This window comes from Schistocerca nitens, chromosome 6, assembly GCF_023898315.1.
Source record: "Schistocerca nitens isolate TAMUIC-IGC-003100 chromosome 6, iqSchNite1.1, whole genome shotgun sequence".
NCBI classification, from domain to species: domain Eukaryota; kingdom Metazoa; phylum Arthropoda; class Insecta; order Orthoptera; family Acrididae; genus Schistocerca; species Schistocerca nitens.
The window spans coordinates 633,054,744-633,073,195 of record NC_064619.1 but is presented as its reverse complement, the minus strand read 5'-3'; the positions used below and the strand labels follow the sequence as shown (position 1 = coordinate 633,073,195).

Genomic DNA, 18,452 nt, shown 5'->3' with positions numbered 1-18,452 from the left:
CGGCGAGGAAAATAAATCTTTCTCTGTCGGCCAGTTCATTTTTCCGTATCTTTTTACTAATGAACTCTGCGATATTTCTTTAAACGTTAATGTTGAATAAAATCCGCTACCTGTCAATTCAAGAAGAATATAATAATTTCAATCCCAAAGAAAGCAGGTGTTGACAGATGTGAAAATTACCGAACTATCAGTTCAATAAGTCACAGTTGCAAAATACTAACACGAATTCTTTACAGACGAATGGAAAAACTGGTAGAAGCCGACCTCGGGGAAGATCAGTATGGATTCCGTAGAAATGTTGGAACACGTGAGGCAATACTGACCTTACGCCTGATCTTAGAAGAAAGATTAAGGAAAGGCAAACCTACGCTTCTAGCATTTGTAGACTTAGATAAAGCTTTTGACATTGTTGACTGGAATACTCTCTTTCAAATTCTGAAGGTGGCAGGGGTAAAATACAGGGAGCGAAAGGCTATTTACAATTTGTACAGAAACCAGATGGCAGTTATAAGAGTCGAGGGACATGAAAGGGAAGCAGTGGTTGGAAAGGGAGTGAGACAGGGTTGTAGCCTCTCCCCGATGCTATTCAACCTGTATATTGAGCAAGCAGTAAAGGAAACGAAAGAAAAGTTCGGAGTAGGTATTAAAATCCATGGAGAAAAAATAAAAACTTGGAGGTCCGCCGATGACACTGGAATTCTGTCAGAAAGAGCAAAGGACTTGTAAGAGCAGTTGAATGGAATGGACAGTGTCTTGAAAGGAGGGTATAAGATGAACATCAACAAAAGCAAAACAAGGATAATGGAATGTAGTCGAATTAAGTCGGGTGATGTTGAGGGAATTAGATTAGGAAATGAGACGCTTAAAGTAGTAAAGGAGTTTTGCTATTTGGGGAGCAAAATAACTGATGATGGTCGAAGTAGAGAGGATATAAAACGTAGACTGGCAATGTAAAGGAAAGCGTTTCTGAAGAAGAGAAATTTGTTAACATCGAGTATTGATTTAAGTGTTAGGAAGTCGTTTCTGAAAGTATTTGTATGGAGTGTAGCCATGTATGGAAGTGAAATGTGGACGATAAATAGTTTAGACAAGAAGAGGATAGAAGTTTTCGAAATGTGGTGCTACAGAAGGATGCTGAAGATTGGATGGGTAGATCACATAACTAATGAGGAGGTATTGAATAGAACTGGGGAGAAGAGGAGTTTGTGGCACAACTTGACTAGAAGAAGGGATCGGTTGGTAGGACACTTTCTGAGGCATCAAGGGATCACCAATTTAGTACTGGAGGGCAGCATGGAGGGTAAAAATCGTAGAGGAAGTCCAAGAGATGAGTACACTAAGCAGATTCTGTAGGATGTAGACTGCAGTAGGTACCGGGAGATGAAGAAGCTTGCAGAGGATAGAGTAGCATGGAGAGCTGCATCAAACCAGTCTCAGGACTGAAGACCACAAAAACAACACCTGTCACAACTGAAGGTTGTTTGTTTAAATCATGACAGGTTTCGTTCTTATCTCCATCTTCAGGTGATCATACATAGAGTATTATGTTTCCATATTAAATCATATATTTTCCTATTAGGCTGCACAGAGAACTCCAAAACCGAATTTGGACACGTAGAACTGCCTGTTTAATAATCCGAAGAGGACATTGGCGTATAACTGGCCCTGCCAGCAGTGTTGAATTCTGTTTACTAATAAAATCCTGCCGCTTACGAAATAATCATTCATTGGCTGAAAAATTATAACGTGATTCAAATTCTTTAGCACACATTCCTTAAATGAAAAGTTATTAAGAGCAATTTCTGACCGTTTTAAAATCTTCATAGACTTGGTACCTGCAAATTTTGTTCATTATGCAAATACCGAAACATTTTGTAAGTCTGACATTGAGTAGGCTTATTTTATAGAGAAGTCTAAGTATTTTCTCTTGGTGGCGTAATTAATTTGTTACAAATTACCCTTATTCATATGTACTCTTAGTGCAAAGATTTAGCATAGAATTTCTTTAATAAATTCCAGTCTATGTTCATAAACAAGTAGTCGTCATAGCATTCATTTCGGCACATGATGACCGTCTCCAGGTGTGATTAAAACAGAAGTCTTAAACTGGATGTGATTAAATTTTCTTCTGTTCTTAATTGTATCTGAAGATGAACATTGTCGATCGAGATCGATAGGATGACGTCAGTCTGTATGTGATTATTGCCTGGAATTAAAGAAACGAATTCTGTACTTCTTGGATCACTGTCTTATTCGAGATTATGTCGCAGCTCGTCAGATGTACGATATTTAACTAGATATTTCATTTAACTAGAAGTTATGTATAAGGCAGTTAAAGCACTAACGGAATACTGTGGAATTTTAAGTGCCAGCCTTCGTGGTTACATGTTCTAAGTCAGACGACAGGTCTGGGGAGAGTCTTAATTCCAAATTAGGTGCTCCAACTTAAATTGTACCCTTCCGTCACGGCACGCCGAGCTATATGGTTTCGAATATCACTGATAACTCACAACAAGAGTAGGGATAATTTTAAGGAATAACACATGGAAGGTGGACCAATGTATTTCGTCATTTGTCATTTCATGGAGTAAACTTCATTGCTTAATGACAATTGTTATGATTAAAAATTAAAAACGTTGTCAAGAGAATAACAATACTCACAATAATTTAAAGAACTTGAACAGGATCGGTCCATTAATATCATACTTTGGCCATTTATACCATTAAGAACAGAGCGTGAAACCAGGAATACGCAGTCCTCATATACAACTAACAAGTTACTTGTGACACCAGTTAGATGTGACCATATGCCGGTTCAAGAAACATTGTGTTACCAGTAAAATGAGTTACAAAAGGCTGCCACTAAAGGTACTAACCGTTTCCTAGCATGGACTGTACCTTAAACAGATAGATAGACAACGCCCACCCTAAATATAGAAAGTGTAACATGTCGCACCACTGAATGTGGCTTTTGGAAAGCCCTTAACAATCACTAAAGCTTAATATAATCCCTTAAGCAATAAAATACACAGTTTCCCAAAATACGAGCATACAATTTACATGTGACTTCCAGCTGGTACACACCAGCAGAAACAATGATTATGACCTTTAAATATTTACAGAAGTAACTGCTAATAGAGTTTGTTCCGCTATCATATAATCATACAATAAAGGATCCTTCTTTCTATGTATTCACAATACATTACATTTGTCGATATTAAGGGTCTGTTGCCACTCTCTGCACCAAGTGCCTATCCGTTGCAGATCGTCCTGCACTTCGCTGCAATTTTCTAATGCTACAACTTCTCTGTATATTACAGCATCATCCGCGAAAATCCGCATGGAACTTCCGACACAATCTACTAGGTTATTTATATATATTGTGAAAAGCAATGGTCCCATAACAGAGGTTACTTTAACGTCAGCAGACGTCTCTCCATTGACAACAATATGTTGTGTTCTGTTTGCTAAAAACTCTTCAATCAAGCCACACAGCTGGTCTGATATTCCGTAGACTCTTACTTTGTTTATCAGGCGACAGTGCGGAACTGTATCGAACGCCTTCCGGAAGTCAAGGAAAATGACATCTACCTGGGAGCCTGTATCTACACTCCTGGAAATGGAAAAAAGAACACATTGACACCGGTGTGTCAGACCCACCATACTTGCTCCGGACACTGCGAGAGGGCTGTACAAGCAATGATCACACGCACGGCACAGCGGACACACCAGGTACCGCAGTGTTGGCCGTCGAATGGCGCTAGCTGCGCAGCATTTGTGCACCGCCGCCGTCAGTGTCAGCCAGTTTGCCGTGGCGTACGGAGCTCCATCGCAGTCTTTAACACTGGTAGCATGCCGCGACAGCGTGGACGTGAACCGTATGTGCAGTTGACGGACTTTGAGCGAGGGCGTATAGTGGGCATGCGGGAGGCCGGGTGGACGTACCGCCGAATTGCTCAACACGTGGGGCGTGAGGTCTCCACAGTACATCGATGTTGTCGCCAGTGGTCGGCGGAAGGTGCACGTACCCGTCGACCTGGGACCGGACCGCAGCGACGCACGGATGCACGCCAAGACCGTAGGATCCTACGCAGTGCCGTAGGGGACCGCACCGCCACTTCCCAGCAAATTAGGGACACTGTTGCTCCTGGGGTATCGGCGAGGACCATTCGCAACCGTCTCCATGAAGCTGGCTACGGTCCCGCACACCGTTAGGCCGTCTTCCGCTCACGCCCCAACATCGTGCAGCCCGCCTCCAGTGGTGTCGCGACAGGCGTGAATGGAGGGACGAATGGAGACGTGTCGTCTTCAGCGATGAGAGTCGCTTCTGCCTTGGTGCCAATGATGGTCGTATGCGTGTTTGACGCCGTGGAGGTGAGCGCCACAATCAGGACTGCATACGACCGAGGCACACAGGGCCAACACCCGGCATCATGGTGTGGGGAGCGATCTCCTACACTGGCCGTACACCACTGGTGATCGTCGAGGAGACACTGAATAGTGCACGGTACATCCAAACCGTCATCGAACCCATCGTTCTACCATTCCTAGACCGGCAAGAGAACTTGGTGTTCCAACAGGACAATGCACGTCTGCATGTATCCCGTGCCACCCAACGTGCTCTAGAAGGTGTAAGTCAACTACCCTGGCCAGCAAGATCTCCGTATCTGTCCCCCATTGAGCATGTTTGGGACTGGATGAAGCGTCGTCTCACGCGGTCTGCACGTCCAGCACGAACGCTGGTCCAACTGAGGCGCCAGGTGGAAATGGCATGGCAAGCCGTTCCACAGGACTACATCCAGCATCTCTACGATCGTCTCCATGGGAGAATAGCAGCCTGCATTGCTGCGAAAGGTGGATATACACTGTACTAGTGCCGACATTGTGCATGCTCTGTTGCCTGTGTCTATGTGCCTGTGGTTCTGTCAATGTGATCATGTGATGTATCTGACCCCAGGAATGTGTCAATAAAGTTTCCCCTTCCTGGTACAATGAATTCACGGTGTTCTTATTTCAATTTCCAGGAGTGTAATATTTTCTGGATCTCATGAACAAATAAAACGAGTTGGGTCTCACACGATCGCTGTTTCCGGAATCCATGTTGATTCCTACAGAGTAGATTCTGGGTTTCCAGAAATGACGATACGCAAGCAAAAAACATGTTCTAAAATTCTACAACAGGTCGATGTCTGAGATATAGGCCTATAGTTTTGCGCACCTGCTCGACGACCCTTCTTGAAATCTGGGACTACCTGTGCTCTTTTCCAATCATTTGGAATCATCCGCTCCTCTAGAGACTTGCGGTACACGGCTGTTAGAAGGGGGCAAGTTATTTCGCGTACTCTGTGTAGAATCGAATTGGTATCCCGTCAGGTACAGTGGACTTTCCTCTCTAGAGTGATTTCCGTTGCTTGTCTATTCCTTGGACACTTATTTCGATTTCAGCCAGTTTTTCGTTCGTGCGAGGATTTATATAAGGAACTGCAGTGCGGTCTTCCTCTGTGAAACAGCTTTGGAAAAAGGTATTTAGTATTTCAGCTTTATGCCTGTCACCCTCTGTTTCAATGCCATCAACATCCCAGAGTGTCTGGATATGCTGTTTCGATCCACTTACTGATTAAACGTAAGACCAGTATTTCCTAGGATTTTCTGTCAAGTCGGCACATAGAATTTTACTTTCTAATTCACTGAACGCTTCACGCGTAGCCCTCCGTACGCTAACTTTGACATCGTTAAGCTTCTGTTTGTCTGAGAGGTTCTGGCTGCGTTTAAACTTGCATTGAAGCTCTCTTTCCTTTCGCAGTAGTTTCCTAACTTTGTTGTTGAACCACGGTGGGTTTTTCCCGTCCCACACAGTTTTACTCGGCACGTACCTGTCTAAAACGCATTTGCCTTGAACTTTTTCGATAAACACTCAACATTGTCAGTGTCGGAACAGAATTTTCGTTTCGATCTGTTAGGTAGTCTGAAATTTGCCTCCTATTACTCCTGCTAAATAGATAAACCTTCCTCCCTTTTTTATATTCCTATTTGCTTCCATATTCAGGGATGCTGCAACGGCCTTATGATCACTGATTTCCTGTTCTGCGCTTACAGAGTCGAAAAGTTCGGATCTGTTTGTTATCAATAGGTCCAAGATGTTTTCTCCACGAGTCGGTTCTCTGTTTTATTGCTCCAGGTAATTTTCGGATAGTGCGCTCAGTATAATGTCACTCGATGCTCTTTCCCTACCACTCGTCCTAAACATCTGAGTGTCCCAGTCTATATCTGGTAAATTTAAATCTCCACCTAAGACTATAAAATGCTGAGGAAATTTATGTGAAATGTATTCCAGATTTTCTCTCAGTTGTTCTGCCACTAATGCTGCTGAGTCGGGAGGTCGGTAAAAGAAGCCAATTATTAACCTAGCTCGCTTGTTGAGTATAACGTCCACCCATAATAATTCACTGGAACTATCCACTTCTATTTCACTACAGGATAAACAACTACTAACAGCGACAAACACGCCACCACCGGTTGCATGCAATCTATTCTTTCTAAACACCGGCAGAACGTATCTCTGGCTTCAGCCAGCTTTCCGTACCTATAACGATTTCAGCTTCGGTGCTTTCTATCAGCGCTTGAAATCCCCGTACTTTACCAACGCAGCTTCGACAGTTTACAATTACAATACCGATTGCTGCTTGGTCCCCGCATGTCCTGACTTTGCCCAGCACCCTCTGAGGCTGTTGCCCTTTCTATACTTGCCCGAGGCCATCTAACCTAAAAAACCGCCCAGTCCACGCCACACAACCCCTGCTACCCGTCTAGCCGCCTGCTGGGTGTAGTGGACTCCTGACCTATCCAGCGGAACCCGAAACCCTACCACCCTATGGCGCAAGTCGAGGAATCTGCAGCCCACACGGTCGCAGAACCATCCTAGCCTCTAATTCAGCCCCTCCACTCGGCTCTGTATCAAAGGACCGCAGTCAGTCCTGTCGACGATGCTGCAGATGGTGAGCTCTGCTTTCATCCCGCTAGAGAGACTGGCAGTCTTCACCAAATCAGATAGCTGCCGCAAGCCACAGAGGATTTCCTCCGATCCATAGCGACACACATCATAGGTGCCGACATGAGCGACCACCTGGAGATTGGTGCATCCTGTACCCTTCATGGCATCCGGAAGGACCCTTTCTACATCTGGAATGACTCCCCCTGGCATGCACACGGAGTGCACATTGGTTTTCTTCCCCTCCCTTGCAGCCATATCGCTAAGGGGCCCCATTACGCGCCTGACGTTGGAGCTCCCAACTACCAGTAAGCCCACCCTCTGCGACCGCCCTCATCTTGCAGAATGAGGGGCAACCTCTGGAACAGGTCAAGCAGCCGTGTCCGGCTGAAGATCAGTATCTGCTGGAGACAGAGCCTGAAACCGGTTTGTCAGACAAACTGGAGAGGCCTTCCGTTTAGCCCTCCGGAATGTCTTTCGCCCCCTGCCACACCTCGAGACGATCTCCCACTCTACCACGAGTGAGGGCAGCCACAGCCGTAGTTCTGTCGGGGGATGCGTGGGACGAGCTGGCCGTCCCCGACAAACTCCCGTCTTGACCCCCACAGTGATGCCCATTGGCAACAGCTTCAAGCTGTGTGACCGAAGCCAACACTGCCTGAAGCTGGGAGCCAATTCAGCCCGCATCCGAACACAGCACTCGCAGTCCCTATCCATGCTAAATACTGTTGTGCAAAGAACGTCTGAACTAATCTACAGAGAGTACAAACAATTCGACACAAAATTTAAACGGTTAATAAAATACAAGATTGCCTAGTAAATGCAGTAATGCTGCTACTTGCGCACTGCTGGCACACTGCTCGGCGGCAGAAGGCTAACTGTACTGTCAGTAACGTACAGAGACTATTTGAAAGAAATAAACCAATGACCGACGACTACGTGACTTTACACGTCACAGATATTAAAATGCAAATCTGCCCCTGCTAATTACGAAGCTACACAATGATTTGACGGATTTAACTAAGCAAGTGCGCAAAGAACACTGAAACAAATTTTTAACTTGACTACTACACTTATATGAACGCTAAGTAAGCCACTTGCTGCTACTTGCGCACTGCTGTCACACTGCTCGGCGGCAGAAGGAGACTACGCTATTTTACACTATTCAGGTACTGAAACGCGATGCTACAACTCTCAAATGCTATAATACGCCCGAAATTTGTAAATTAATCAATTCAAGTACCCAAAAACACTCAAAGAAATTAACAATTAAACTATGTAACAAATAAGTGAGCTAAGAGTATACGACTTGTTGCTGGCAATGTACAATCCCCCGAAATGCGAGATAAGGTGGCAAATACAGCAGGCGGCTATCACTGCCAACAGGCAACAAGCAAGCAGATTCCAGAGTCAGTGGAGTTAGCTAATGGCTGTGGATTAAAAACTCAACAGTTAATACTCATGAGTAAAGGGCATTAAAACTTAACATGCTCCAGTCCTAGTAATAATGGTGTCACGTTTGAACGAGTAATTAAAGAGCAAGTATAGTGGCAGTGAACTCTGGGCTTGCAGAATACGCTTCATAGCTTATGTGCTAGCTGAATTCACAGTATTGAGTAGATCAAGAGTTCCTGAATCAATCGGCGACACTCCGCCATGGCACGTATCAAACAATTAAATTTACTTAACCTGAGCCAACACGAGGCGGCTGGTAGAGGCACCAGATTGCGTGCCAACCTGGACATCGTGCGACCACGGAAGTGTCGCCGCAGCAGAAAAAAAATGCGGCTCTGCTCCAGCCCCAGAAAACAGGAGCACGACTGCCAGAACTACACTGCCAATACACATCACGAGGGAACAGGCATTTGTCCACATAAGGCTACAAACGAGAATGTGTAGGGTGTATGCAACATTAAATTATTACGAAAACGACTACACATACAAGTTGCAAGGCTAAAACTCTTTAAAATTACTTGCAAATTAACAAAGTGAAATATCAGCGCCTGCAGTTCCAATCGCTAGGGAAGATTCATCTACAAGAAGTGCATTTCCTTAGAGACAGACTATGTTACATTTTTAGTTTCATCAACTCATTTTACCACAGAGAATGCTTGTACACTTTCATGGAGTATGGCCTCGAACAACAAATTATTATCAGTTACACTGGCCGATGACCGCTCACACAGTCAGTAGGAGGCGCGTTAATGTGACAGGTCTAATTCCACAGTAACACAGACGTGGCATTACGATAGGAAGTACCATAAAAAAATTAACTCCACTCAGATGTGGAAGAGCCCTGACTTCAAGGATTTCAAAGCAGGAGTGTTATTGCCTCCAAATCGTACAGGTGATGTTCATGGAGCCTTAAAATTTAAGCTTGTAGAGTCGGCCAGGAACTTGCTGAGCTGGTTGCACGAGACGTCCGCTGCGCTACCCGCAACTCGCTGCCTCGACCAAAAACCCTAGTTCGCGACATATGAACAGGATTGATATCGGCATCCCAAATAGTCAGTGTTGGCAGCGAAGTGCCATGACTGTCAAAGTTAAAGCCGCCACGGCTCAATCACTTAACAAGAAATTAAAAAAGTGGAGAAAGATGTAGTGCAGTTATTAATTTTCCAGAGACTGTGCTTTGTCACTTCAATGACATGTCAGAAAGTGGACGACAGAAGTCGACGCTCCTCTTTTGAAAGTTACTCAGTGAAGATGGCTGTGCGGATAAAGATTCCCGAGTACATGCATAATTATGCATGAAAATATCTACAGAAGGGTTGAAATGGAACGATGAAAGAAATTTAACATTCAGTGTAACATGAGTAATATAGATATTAGTGTCAGTGGCTTTGGAAAAAAGCTGAAATCGATGAAAATGAACAAGGAAGCAGGGTCCGATAGAATTCCACTGTTTCTACGCAGAATTCGTAGCTGAGTTAACTCCTGTATTTGCCAAAATATACCACAGACCTGTCAAACCAATTTCTGTGCGATGTGGCTGGAAGGAGACATAGGTCACATTCATCTAAAAAAATGGTAGCAGAAGTGGTCCTCGAAACGAACTCCCACTAGAATCGTAAGCACCAGGGCCTCATGGAATTCCTGTCTCATTCTATACTGAATTTTTTGAGGCAGTCACTCTACTGACCAAAATTATACCATAGATTCACCGAAAAAACACTGTGCAAAGTAGCTGGAAGAAAGCACAAATGAATAAGTGAACCACGTAAGTTCCACACTGTATCTTTGACCTCCACCTGTTGTAGAATCTTAGAACATATCGTGGGGTCAGACGTCCTTCAAGCCGTCTAACATGGATTCTGAAAACATCAGTATTACGTGACTCAGCTCACATTTTTCTCACATAAAGTAATGGAAACAACAGACTGAGGTAAAATCATGCGTATACTGCACTTTTTACTTCCGCAAAGCAAATAACTCAATGCACACTAACGGTTATTAAGCTCGTTCGTACATGATATTAAAACAAAAGTTGTGTCCGTTCTGTTCTCTGAAATATGGCAGCTTGCTCGAATAAAGTCACACAGCGTGAAATTTCAAGCGCTACAATTCGGCATAACAGTAATTTTGTGGTTGGTTGGTTGGTTGCTTGGGGAAGGAGACCAGACAGCGTGGTCATCGGTCTCATCGGATTAGGGAAGGATGGGGAAGGAAGTCGGCCGTGCCCTTTCAGAGGAACCATCCCGGCATTTGCCTGGAGTGATTTAGGGAAATCACGGAAAACCTATATCAGGATGGCCGGACGCGGGATTGAACCGTCGTCCTCCCGAATGCGAGTCCAGTGTCTAACCACTGCGCCACCTCGCTCGGTACAGTAATTTTGTTTTTATAATTTTGCGTGGTTGAGTAACTAAAAGTCCCTTGGGAGACCTATGTTATCCGGTATCAGTACCGTACCTGGGACCCTAGATTATCATCTGATTGTATCAAAGCTGTTTCCTCGTTTCGGCGCCGCTAACAAAACACTGAATCACAAATAGCAATTCCATGGAGTAAATGACTCTCTCAGCAGTGACTGAAAAACTGGACACAGCAGATAAATACAGAAAATAATGCGAGTAAATCTTCATATCATTTCACTGTGTAATACAAACCGGTCTCTACTGGATGAAAAATATGTTCTCCGATGTAGTAATACCGCCGCAGCTAGACGTCATGGAACTAACTTTACTAACAATAACCATAAACAGTAAATGCAAATGTTCTAGCCAGGCGAAACAGATCAGCAGAGCACTATGAAGACTAACTATTTTACACTATCATATTTTTCTTCTTATTAAGAAAAAAAAAACAGACCAACTGTATGACATTGCCATATTTTTCTTAATTATTGAGAAAACAACGGCTAACTGTGGATGTACAGTAGAGCCTCTTGCTGTTAGTTGCTCCCCGCCTCAGCTCCATCTGCATCAATCTTACCATTACAACATTCCCCAAATGACTGCCATGGTGTTCTTTGCTAGTTGTTGTATGGGATAAATTTTTACAGAGATACTAATAAAATAGATTTTTCTCCCTTTCGCCCTTCTTCCGTCTCTAAGCAACCGTTTAATATTCATTATACTCCATTCCGCATATAAAGTTTTTACAGTAGGGAGGAACAATCTTTACGTACCTTGGTCTTTGCACTGCGTGACTGAATTGAAAATATCGTGGTAGGGAAGATACGGCACGTTAACGTTGATGGAGTGTAAGATGTATACTAGGGAGCGTGTTACGCTCGTTGGTGTTCGGGTGGTACATAAATGACCTGACAGAATTTGAAAGATGAGGCCAAAACTGTAACGAAGTACTATCCGAAATAGAAACTGCATTTATATTCTGTCAGATATTAATAATACTTTGAAGTGTTGCAAAGATTATCAACTTGATTCAAACATTCGGAATTGCAACACAAAACGGACAACAGTAGCATCCTATGAGTACACTTTTAGTTAGTTACAAATGGTATCGTTCAGAAAATACAAGTAGTTGAGTGTAGCCGTGTGTGGAGATACGAAATGGAAAGGTCACAGAGCCTCAGTTGTAGTTAAAAGAAAGTTTGCAGACTGAGTCACTGGTATGGCAGTCTGTAAAACAGACTGCTGAAGGAACACTCGCGCCATCCCTCCTAAAAATATTTCCCAGGTACTCAGAGTCTGTACCATACATTACCAATAGTGCATACTGAACCTAAAAAAAGAAAGGTATCATGAATATTCACTCGTGGTAACTGAAAACCCGAAATGAAGGATGCTTATGGATATATGTCAACCATCCCACAAAAACTTACGAAGTTTTAAGAGCCAGTACTAAATGAGGAATCAAAGAATATACTAGAGACTCCTATGTATTCCTCTCACAGGGGCCGTAAAACCTAATTGTTGATAGATTCTTCTCCAATTATCAGCCGAGATGTGGCGTCGTGTTGCAATGTTTCGACGAGTTTCCTACTTGTGCTCTTCAGGCCAAATCTCAGGTACACGTGCAATTTGTTCCTTTATAGCTATTGGACGACAGACTCACCCGCCGAAGGTCAAATGGATGGGCCAGTCGAACGCCTCCGGAGAAGATGTCGCGGCCGATGCTGCCCCCTTCCCCCACCCTCCCCCAGGGCCCACTACCCCCTCACTTTCCGACAGGGTGTGAAGGGGGTTCGAATCCTGGTTCTGTCTGTTGGTTCCACCACTTTTACGTCAGAAGGTTCCGGATGTATTTTTTCCTAACGTCTCATTCCATACAGAGCTCACTTGGAATCCGCTGTCCCACGAGTTGGGACCTCGGTAAAACTGTCTGTGGTCCAGCAGCTGTAAAGGAACAAACTGCGTGAATCCGACAACTTGCCTGACGGTGAAAAAGAGGAAACTTGTTGAAACATTGCGACAATACGACGCGACTCAACTAATAACGTGAGAAGATTCTATCAATGAAATTCGCCTTGAAAGCATGCAATCGCCCTATACATTGTGTATGGTACAGCACGATGAAAAGCATTTACGAACTTATGTTCCATGAGTGGAAAGGGCAGAAGCCCTAATATTAGATACAGTAGAGGTGTTCTCTGCGACACACTTGACAGTAGTTCGTACTGCACTGATGAAGATACAAAAGCCGGCTGAAGTGACCGAGCGGTTCTAGGCGCTTCAGTCTGGAAACGCGCGACCGCTACGGTCGCAGTTTCGAATCCTGCCTCGGGCATGGATGTGTGTGACGTCCTTAGGTTAGTTAGGTTTAAGTAGTTCTAAGTTCTAGGGGACTGATGACCTCAGATGAAGTCCCATAGTGCTCAGAGCCATTTGAACCATTTTTGAAGATACAAAAGCGAGGTTGCTACAAACAGAGCACTTAGCAAGTTGGATGCGAAATTAGCCATTTCAAGTCGAGCTTTCCACTGTTCAGCAGGATTGATGTCGGTGAGGCTAAAAATTTGTTTGCCGATGGGGATTTGCTTCCTTCTTCTCCCGAATATAACGAGTTCGCTGTTTTAGCCTCTGGGACGTTTGCGAAGGTTGAAGCTCTATCACAGGCTCCTCAATCCCTCAGTCCCTCTCAAGGCCATACCCTAGTACTGCTGTTTAGAAGCAAACTGTTCGTCCGCGAACAGAGGTCTCGGAGTCCTGCACATATACTCGGTAATTTGTCTTCACTGGGGACTTTAGTCGTTATCTAACATCTTCGGGTGATGTCCCTCGCAGTCGGTGTCGCTGTTGCGGTGCAAACTGATAAAGTGTGCCTTCGGCAAGTATTGCGAGTAGCTGTCGTTGATAAACGAACAATAGAGATGCAATCACGGTGCCTTTGTCGGAAATAAACATCATCACAATTGCAGTAACACACTTCTAATGCTTACAACCACAAACAACTAGAAAATGGAAAAAAAATGTTATGTTCCTAGCCCACACAAAGATCTCTGATGGTTCGAATCCAAACGACACATTCCCTACTTGGCACTCTACAAAATCTACTATCAAACATCATACTGTTTCGTACTTTCTACACTACTGGCCATTAAAATTGCTACACCGAGAAGTAATGCAGACGGTACACTGGTATTCATTGGACCAAATATATTATACTAGAACTGAGATGTGATTACATTTTCACGCAATTTGGGTGCATAGATCCTGAGAAATCAGTACCCACAACAACCACCTCTGGCCGTAATAACGGCAGTGACACGCCTGGGCATTGAGTCAAACAGAGCTTGGATGGCGTGTACAGGTACAGCTGCCAATGCACCGTCAACACGATACCACAGTTCATCAAGAGTAGTGACTGGCGTATTGTGACGAGGCTCGGCCACCATTGACCAGACGTTTTCAATTGGTGAGAGTTCTGGAGAATGTGCTGGCCAGGGCAGCAGTCGAACATTTTCTGTATCCAGAAAGGCCTGTACAGGACCTGCAACATGCGGTCGTGCGTTATCCTGCTGAAATGTAGGGTTTCGCTGGGATCGAATGAAGGGTATAGCCACGGGTCGTAACACATCTGAAATGTAACGTCCACTGTTCAAAGTGCCGTCAGTGCGAACAAGAGGTGACCGCACCCAATGCCATCACGCAGGGTGATACGCCAGTATGGCGATGATGAATACACGCTTCCAATGTGCGTTCACCGCGGTGTCGCCAACCACGGATGCGACCATCATGATGCTGTAAACAGAACCTGGATTCATCCGAAAAAATGACGTTTTGCCATTCGTGCACCCAGCCTCGTCGTTGACTACACCATCACAGGGGATCCTGTCTGTGATGCAGCGTCAAGGGTAACCGCAGCCATCGTCTCCGATCTGATAGTCCACGCTGCTGCAAACGTCGTCGAACTATTCGTGCAGATGGATGTTGTCTTGCAAACGTCCCCATCTGTCGACTTGGGGATCGAGACGTGGCTGCACGATCCGTTACAGCCATGCGGATAAGATGCCTGTCATCTCGACTGCTAGTGATACGAGGCCGTTGGGACCCAGCATGGTGTTCCGTATTACCCTCCTGAACCCTCCGATTCCATATTCTGCAAACTGTCATTCGATCTCGACCAACGCGAGGAGCATTGTCGCGATGGGATAAACCGCAATCGCGATAGGCTACAATCCGACCTTTATCAAAATCGGAAACGTGGTGGTAGGCATTTCTCCTCCTTACACGAGGCATCAGAACAACGTTGCACCAAGCAACGCCGGTCAACTGCTGTTTGTGTATGAGAAATCGGTTGGAAACTTTCCTCATGTCAGCACGTTGTAGGTGTCGCCAACGGCAGCAACCTTGTGTGAATGCTCTGAAAAGCTAATCATTTGTATATCACAGCATGTTCTTCCTGTCGGTTAAATTTCGCGTCTGTAGCACGACATCTTCGTGGTGTAGCAATTTTAATGGCACGTAGTGTAGTATATTCTCGGGTACTTCTGCGACTGCCGTTTACTTAGCAAAGATTATTGTATCGTAATAATGCCATAGCTACGACCAACGACTGAGAAACTTCACCTAACGTTTTCTGGATCAAAAACGAATCATGTACATACCACTACATACACACTCCGCAAACCACCGTTAGCGAAGGATACCCTGTACCACTACAAGTCATTTTCTTTCCTTTTTCACTCACAAATGGAGCCTCCGTATGAGCCCTAATTTCTCGTATCTCCGTAATCCTTACGCGAAATATACGTTGGCAGCAGGAGAATCGTTCTGCAGCGGTTCTCTAAATTTTATCAACCGTATTGCTCGAAAAGAAATTGACTTTGCCTCCACGGACTCCGATTTCAGTGTCTGAAGCATCTCCGTAATACTTGCATGATGTTCGAACCTACCGGCAACAAATCTAGCAGATCACCTCGGAACCACTTCGACGTCTCCCTTTAATCCGACCTGGTGCGGGTACCAAACACTCGGGCAGTACTCAAGCATGAGTCGGGGTCGTACTAGTGTTCTATATGTGGTCTCCTTTAGAGATGAACCAAATTTCCGAAAATTCTCCGAATAAACCGGAGTCGAGCATTCACCTTCCCTTCTACATGCTCATTCTATTTTATATTGATTTTCAACGTCAAACTTAGACGTATAATCGACGTGATTCTATCAAGCAGCACACAACGAATGCTTTATTCGAACATTACAGGTTTGTTTTTCCAACGCATCTTCATTAACTTACATTGTTCTGTGTATACCATTCATCTCACCAATTGGAAATTTGTCTAATTTATCTTGCATCCTCCTGCAGTCACTCAACTTCGACAGCTTCCCGTACATCTCAGCACAATCAGCAAACAACCGCAGATTGCTGCCCACCCTGTCGGCCAGATCATTTTTGTATACAGAAAATGACATGTGGTCCCATCAGACTTCCCTGAGTCAATCCTGACGATACCCTTGTCCCCGATGAACAGACGCCGTCGCGGACAACATACTGGGTTCTGTTTCTTAACACTCTCTGTACCAGGCCTATTTTATGCACCCGTCCCTAGAAACCGGGCAATTTTACCAATATTAAAAAAATTACTGCATCAAATCTACTGTTTGGATTGTGGCAAATTTGGTACCATCTTGAAGCTGCACATTTCTACTTTAATTCTGAGTGAAAGAAACTACTTTACAATGCACAGCTTTAAGGTACAGTTATAGAAATCACTTAGATGTTTTAAGAATTTAGAAAAAGTCATACGAATAAGGGAATACAATTGTGATTTATTTTTAACCAAAATTGTGGCACTACATTACATGTTTCTGATAGTATACAGTATTACATATAAATTTCACACAGAATCATATTGTTTTTTAGTGTGGAAAATTTTAAAGCAAGGTTCCAGGCAGAGTGCAACGCCACACTGTTCACATTCGTATCGTGTCTCTTTGCGAGAAGCCTTGCCACTCTGTTTCTTGCTCCTGGAACTGCACACGTGACACACACGAGCAGCATACTTCTTAGTAGTTGCAGGTATGTGCTGCAAAAAATGTCTCTTTGTTAGCCGACCTACAGTTCCTTCATTTCTTGGAATGAATTCAAGTGTGTCGTCTTCAACAAGCTGAACTGCAAGCACTGTTATAAAGTCTGTTATTGTAATATTCTTCCTGTGCACTGCATTGTACAGCCAAAATGCATTTGATACTCCCATAAGCAGCAAATGGAAATATAATTTTCGCCACCATTTCACAGTTCTGTGCTGGAACGGATTGTACTGCAGGCGTTGGTCTCCAATATCCACTCCAATTTTATTGAGGTTGTAATCAAGTACCTGAAGTGGTTTCAATACTACAGACCCATTTCTCTTAGTATGCGTACCAAATGTTGCTTGATGCCTTGTAGACAATGTATACACATCTCTCTTATCTTTCCACTTCATTGCCAATACATTATCTTTACGCCGAAAAGACATTTCGCCCTTTTTCAGCTTAGCAGATACTAAATCTTTAGGCAATCCTTTCCTGGATTTGTTCACAGTACCAACAGCTCCAGTGCCTTTCTCTGCCAGTTGCTGAAATAGCTCTGGACTGGAATAAAATCGATCTAAATACACAGTGTGGCCTTTGTTCAGCAAGCTGCTGTCAGACAACAATCGCAAAATAACCGCAGACGAAGAATTGTCAACAATATGCTTACCAGCATAAACTTCAAAATTTACAACATAGCCACTACTGGCTTCAGCAACAGCATATACTTTCAGTCCATACTTATGAGGCTTATTTTGCATGTAAACACGGAAACTCACACGACCTCGAAATGGGCAAATTCCTTCATCAATTGTCACTTTTTCTGAGGGACGATATGCCTGGATACATCGCTCCTTCAAATTATTATAATATGGCAAAACTTTGTAAAGTGGATGAAATCCATCTTCGCCTGGTTTTTTCTGATTTGAATTGTCAACAAGATGCAAGCATGACAGTATCTGAGTGAAACGCAAACGGCTCATGACATGGGGACAAAAGTTACAACTAAGAACAGGATTAGTGCTCCAATGGTCCGCAATTTTTGGCTTTTTCGAAACACACATGTGGAAAATAATACCCAAGAAACGCCTCATCTCACTTATAGTCACTGGCTTCCACGAACTCAAAACTGAATGGGGCTTCAGATTATTTCCTCTTCTTTTCTTCTGTATTGTCTGTGATGCATACAAATTTGTCTGTCTCTTGAGTTCATTTACGTCACTGTCAGTAAGGAACACTTTACTGCAATCCAGTACAGAACTCGACTCATCAATATCCACTAGTATCTGCCTGGGTGTCGTGTTGACAGGCAGAGGTCGGTAGGTGTCAACTGCAGTCCACTCACTGTCTTTCGGATACGGCACAGCTGCTGGATTTGAAGCAACACCTTCAACATCATTCTCGTCTTCATCTGAAGACAAACTGTCATCAATCTCGTCTTCTAAAAAGAATATCACATTATGTGTAACTACATACATCGTTTACACATGTTCAACAGATATGTGCGTACTGCACAATTACGTGGAAAATTCGGAAATACGTACCTT

At 44.0% G+C, this 18,452-nt stretch overlaps 1 protein-coding gene across 1 annotated transcript in view; it reads right to left on the bottom strand.

Annotated features, from left to right (window-relative positions):
* LOC126263543 (uncharacterized) overlaps positions 1-18,452 on the bottom strand; it is a 99,617-nt gene that overhangs the window by 44,069 nt on the left and 37,096 nt on the right. Inside the window, exon 2 of the mRNA XM_049960635.1 lies at positions 18,123-18,346. Coding sequence (XP_049816592.1) covers positions 18,123-18,346 — 224 coding nt within the window. The remainder of the gene's footprint in view (positions 1-18,122; positions 18,347-18,452) is intronic.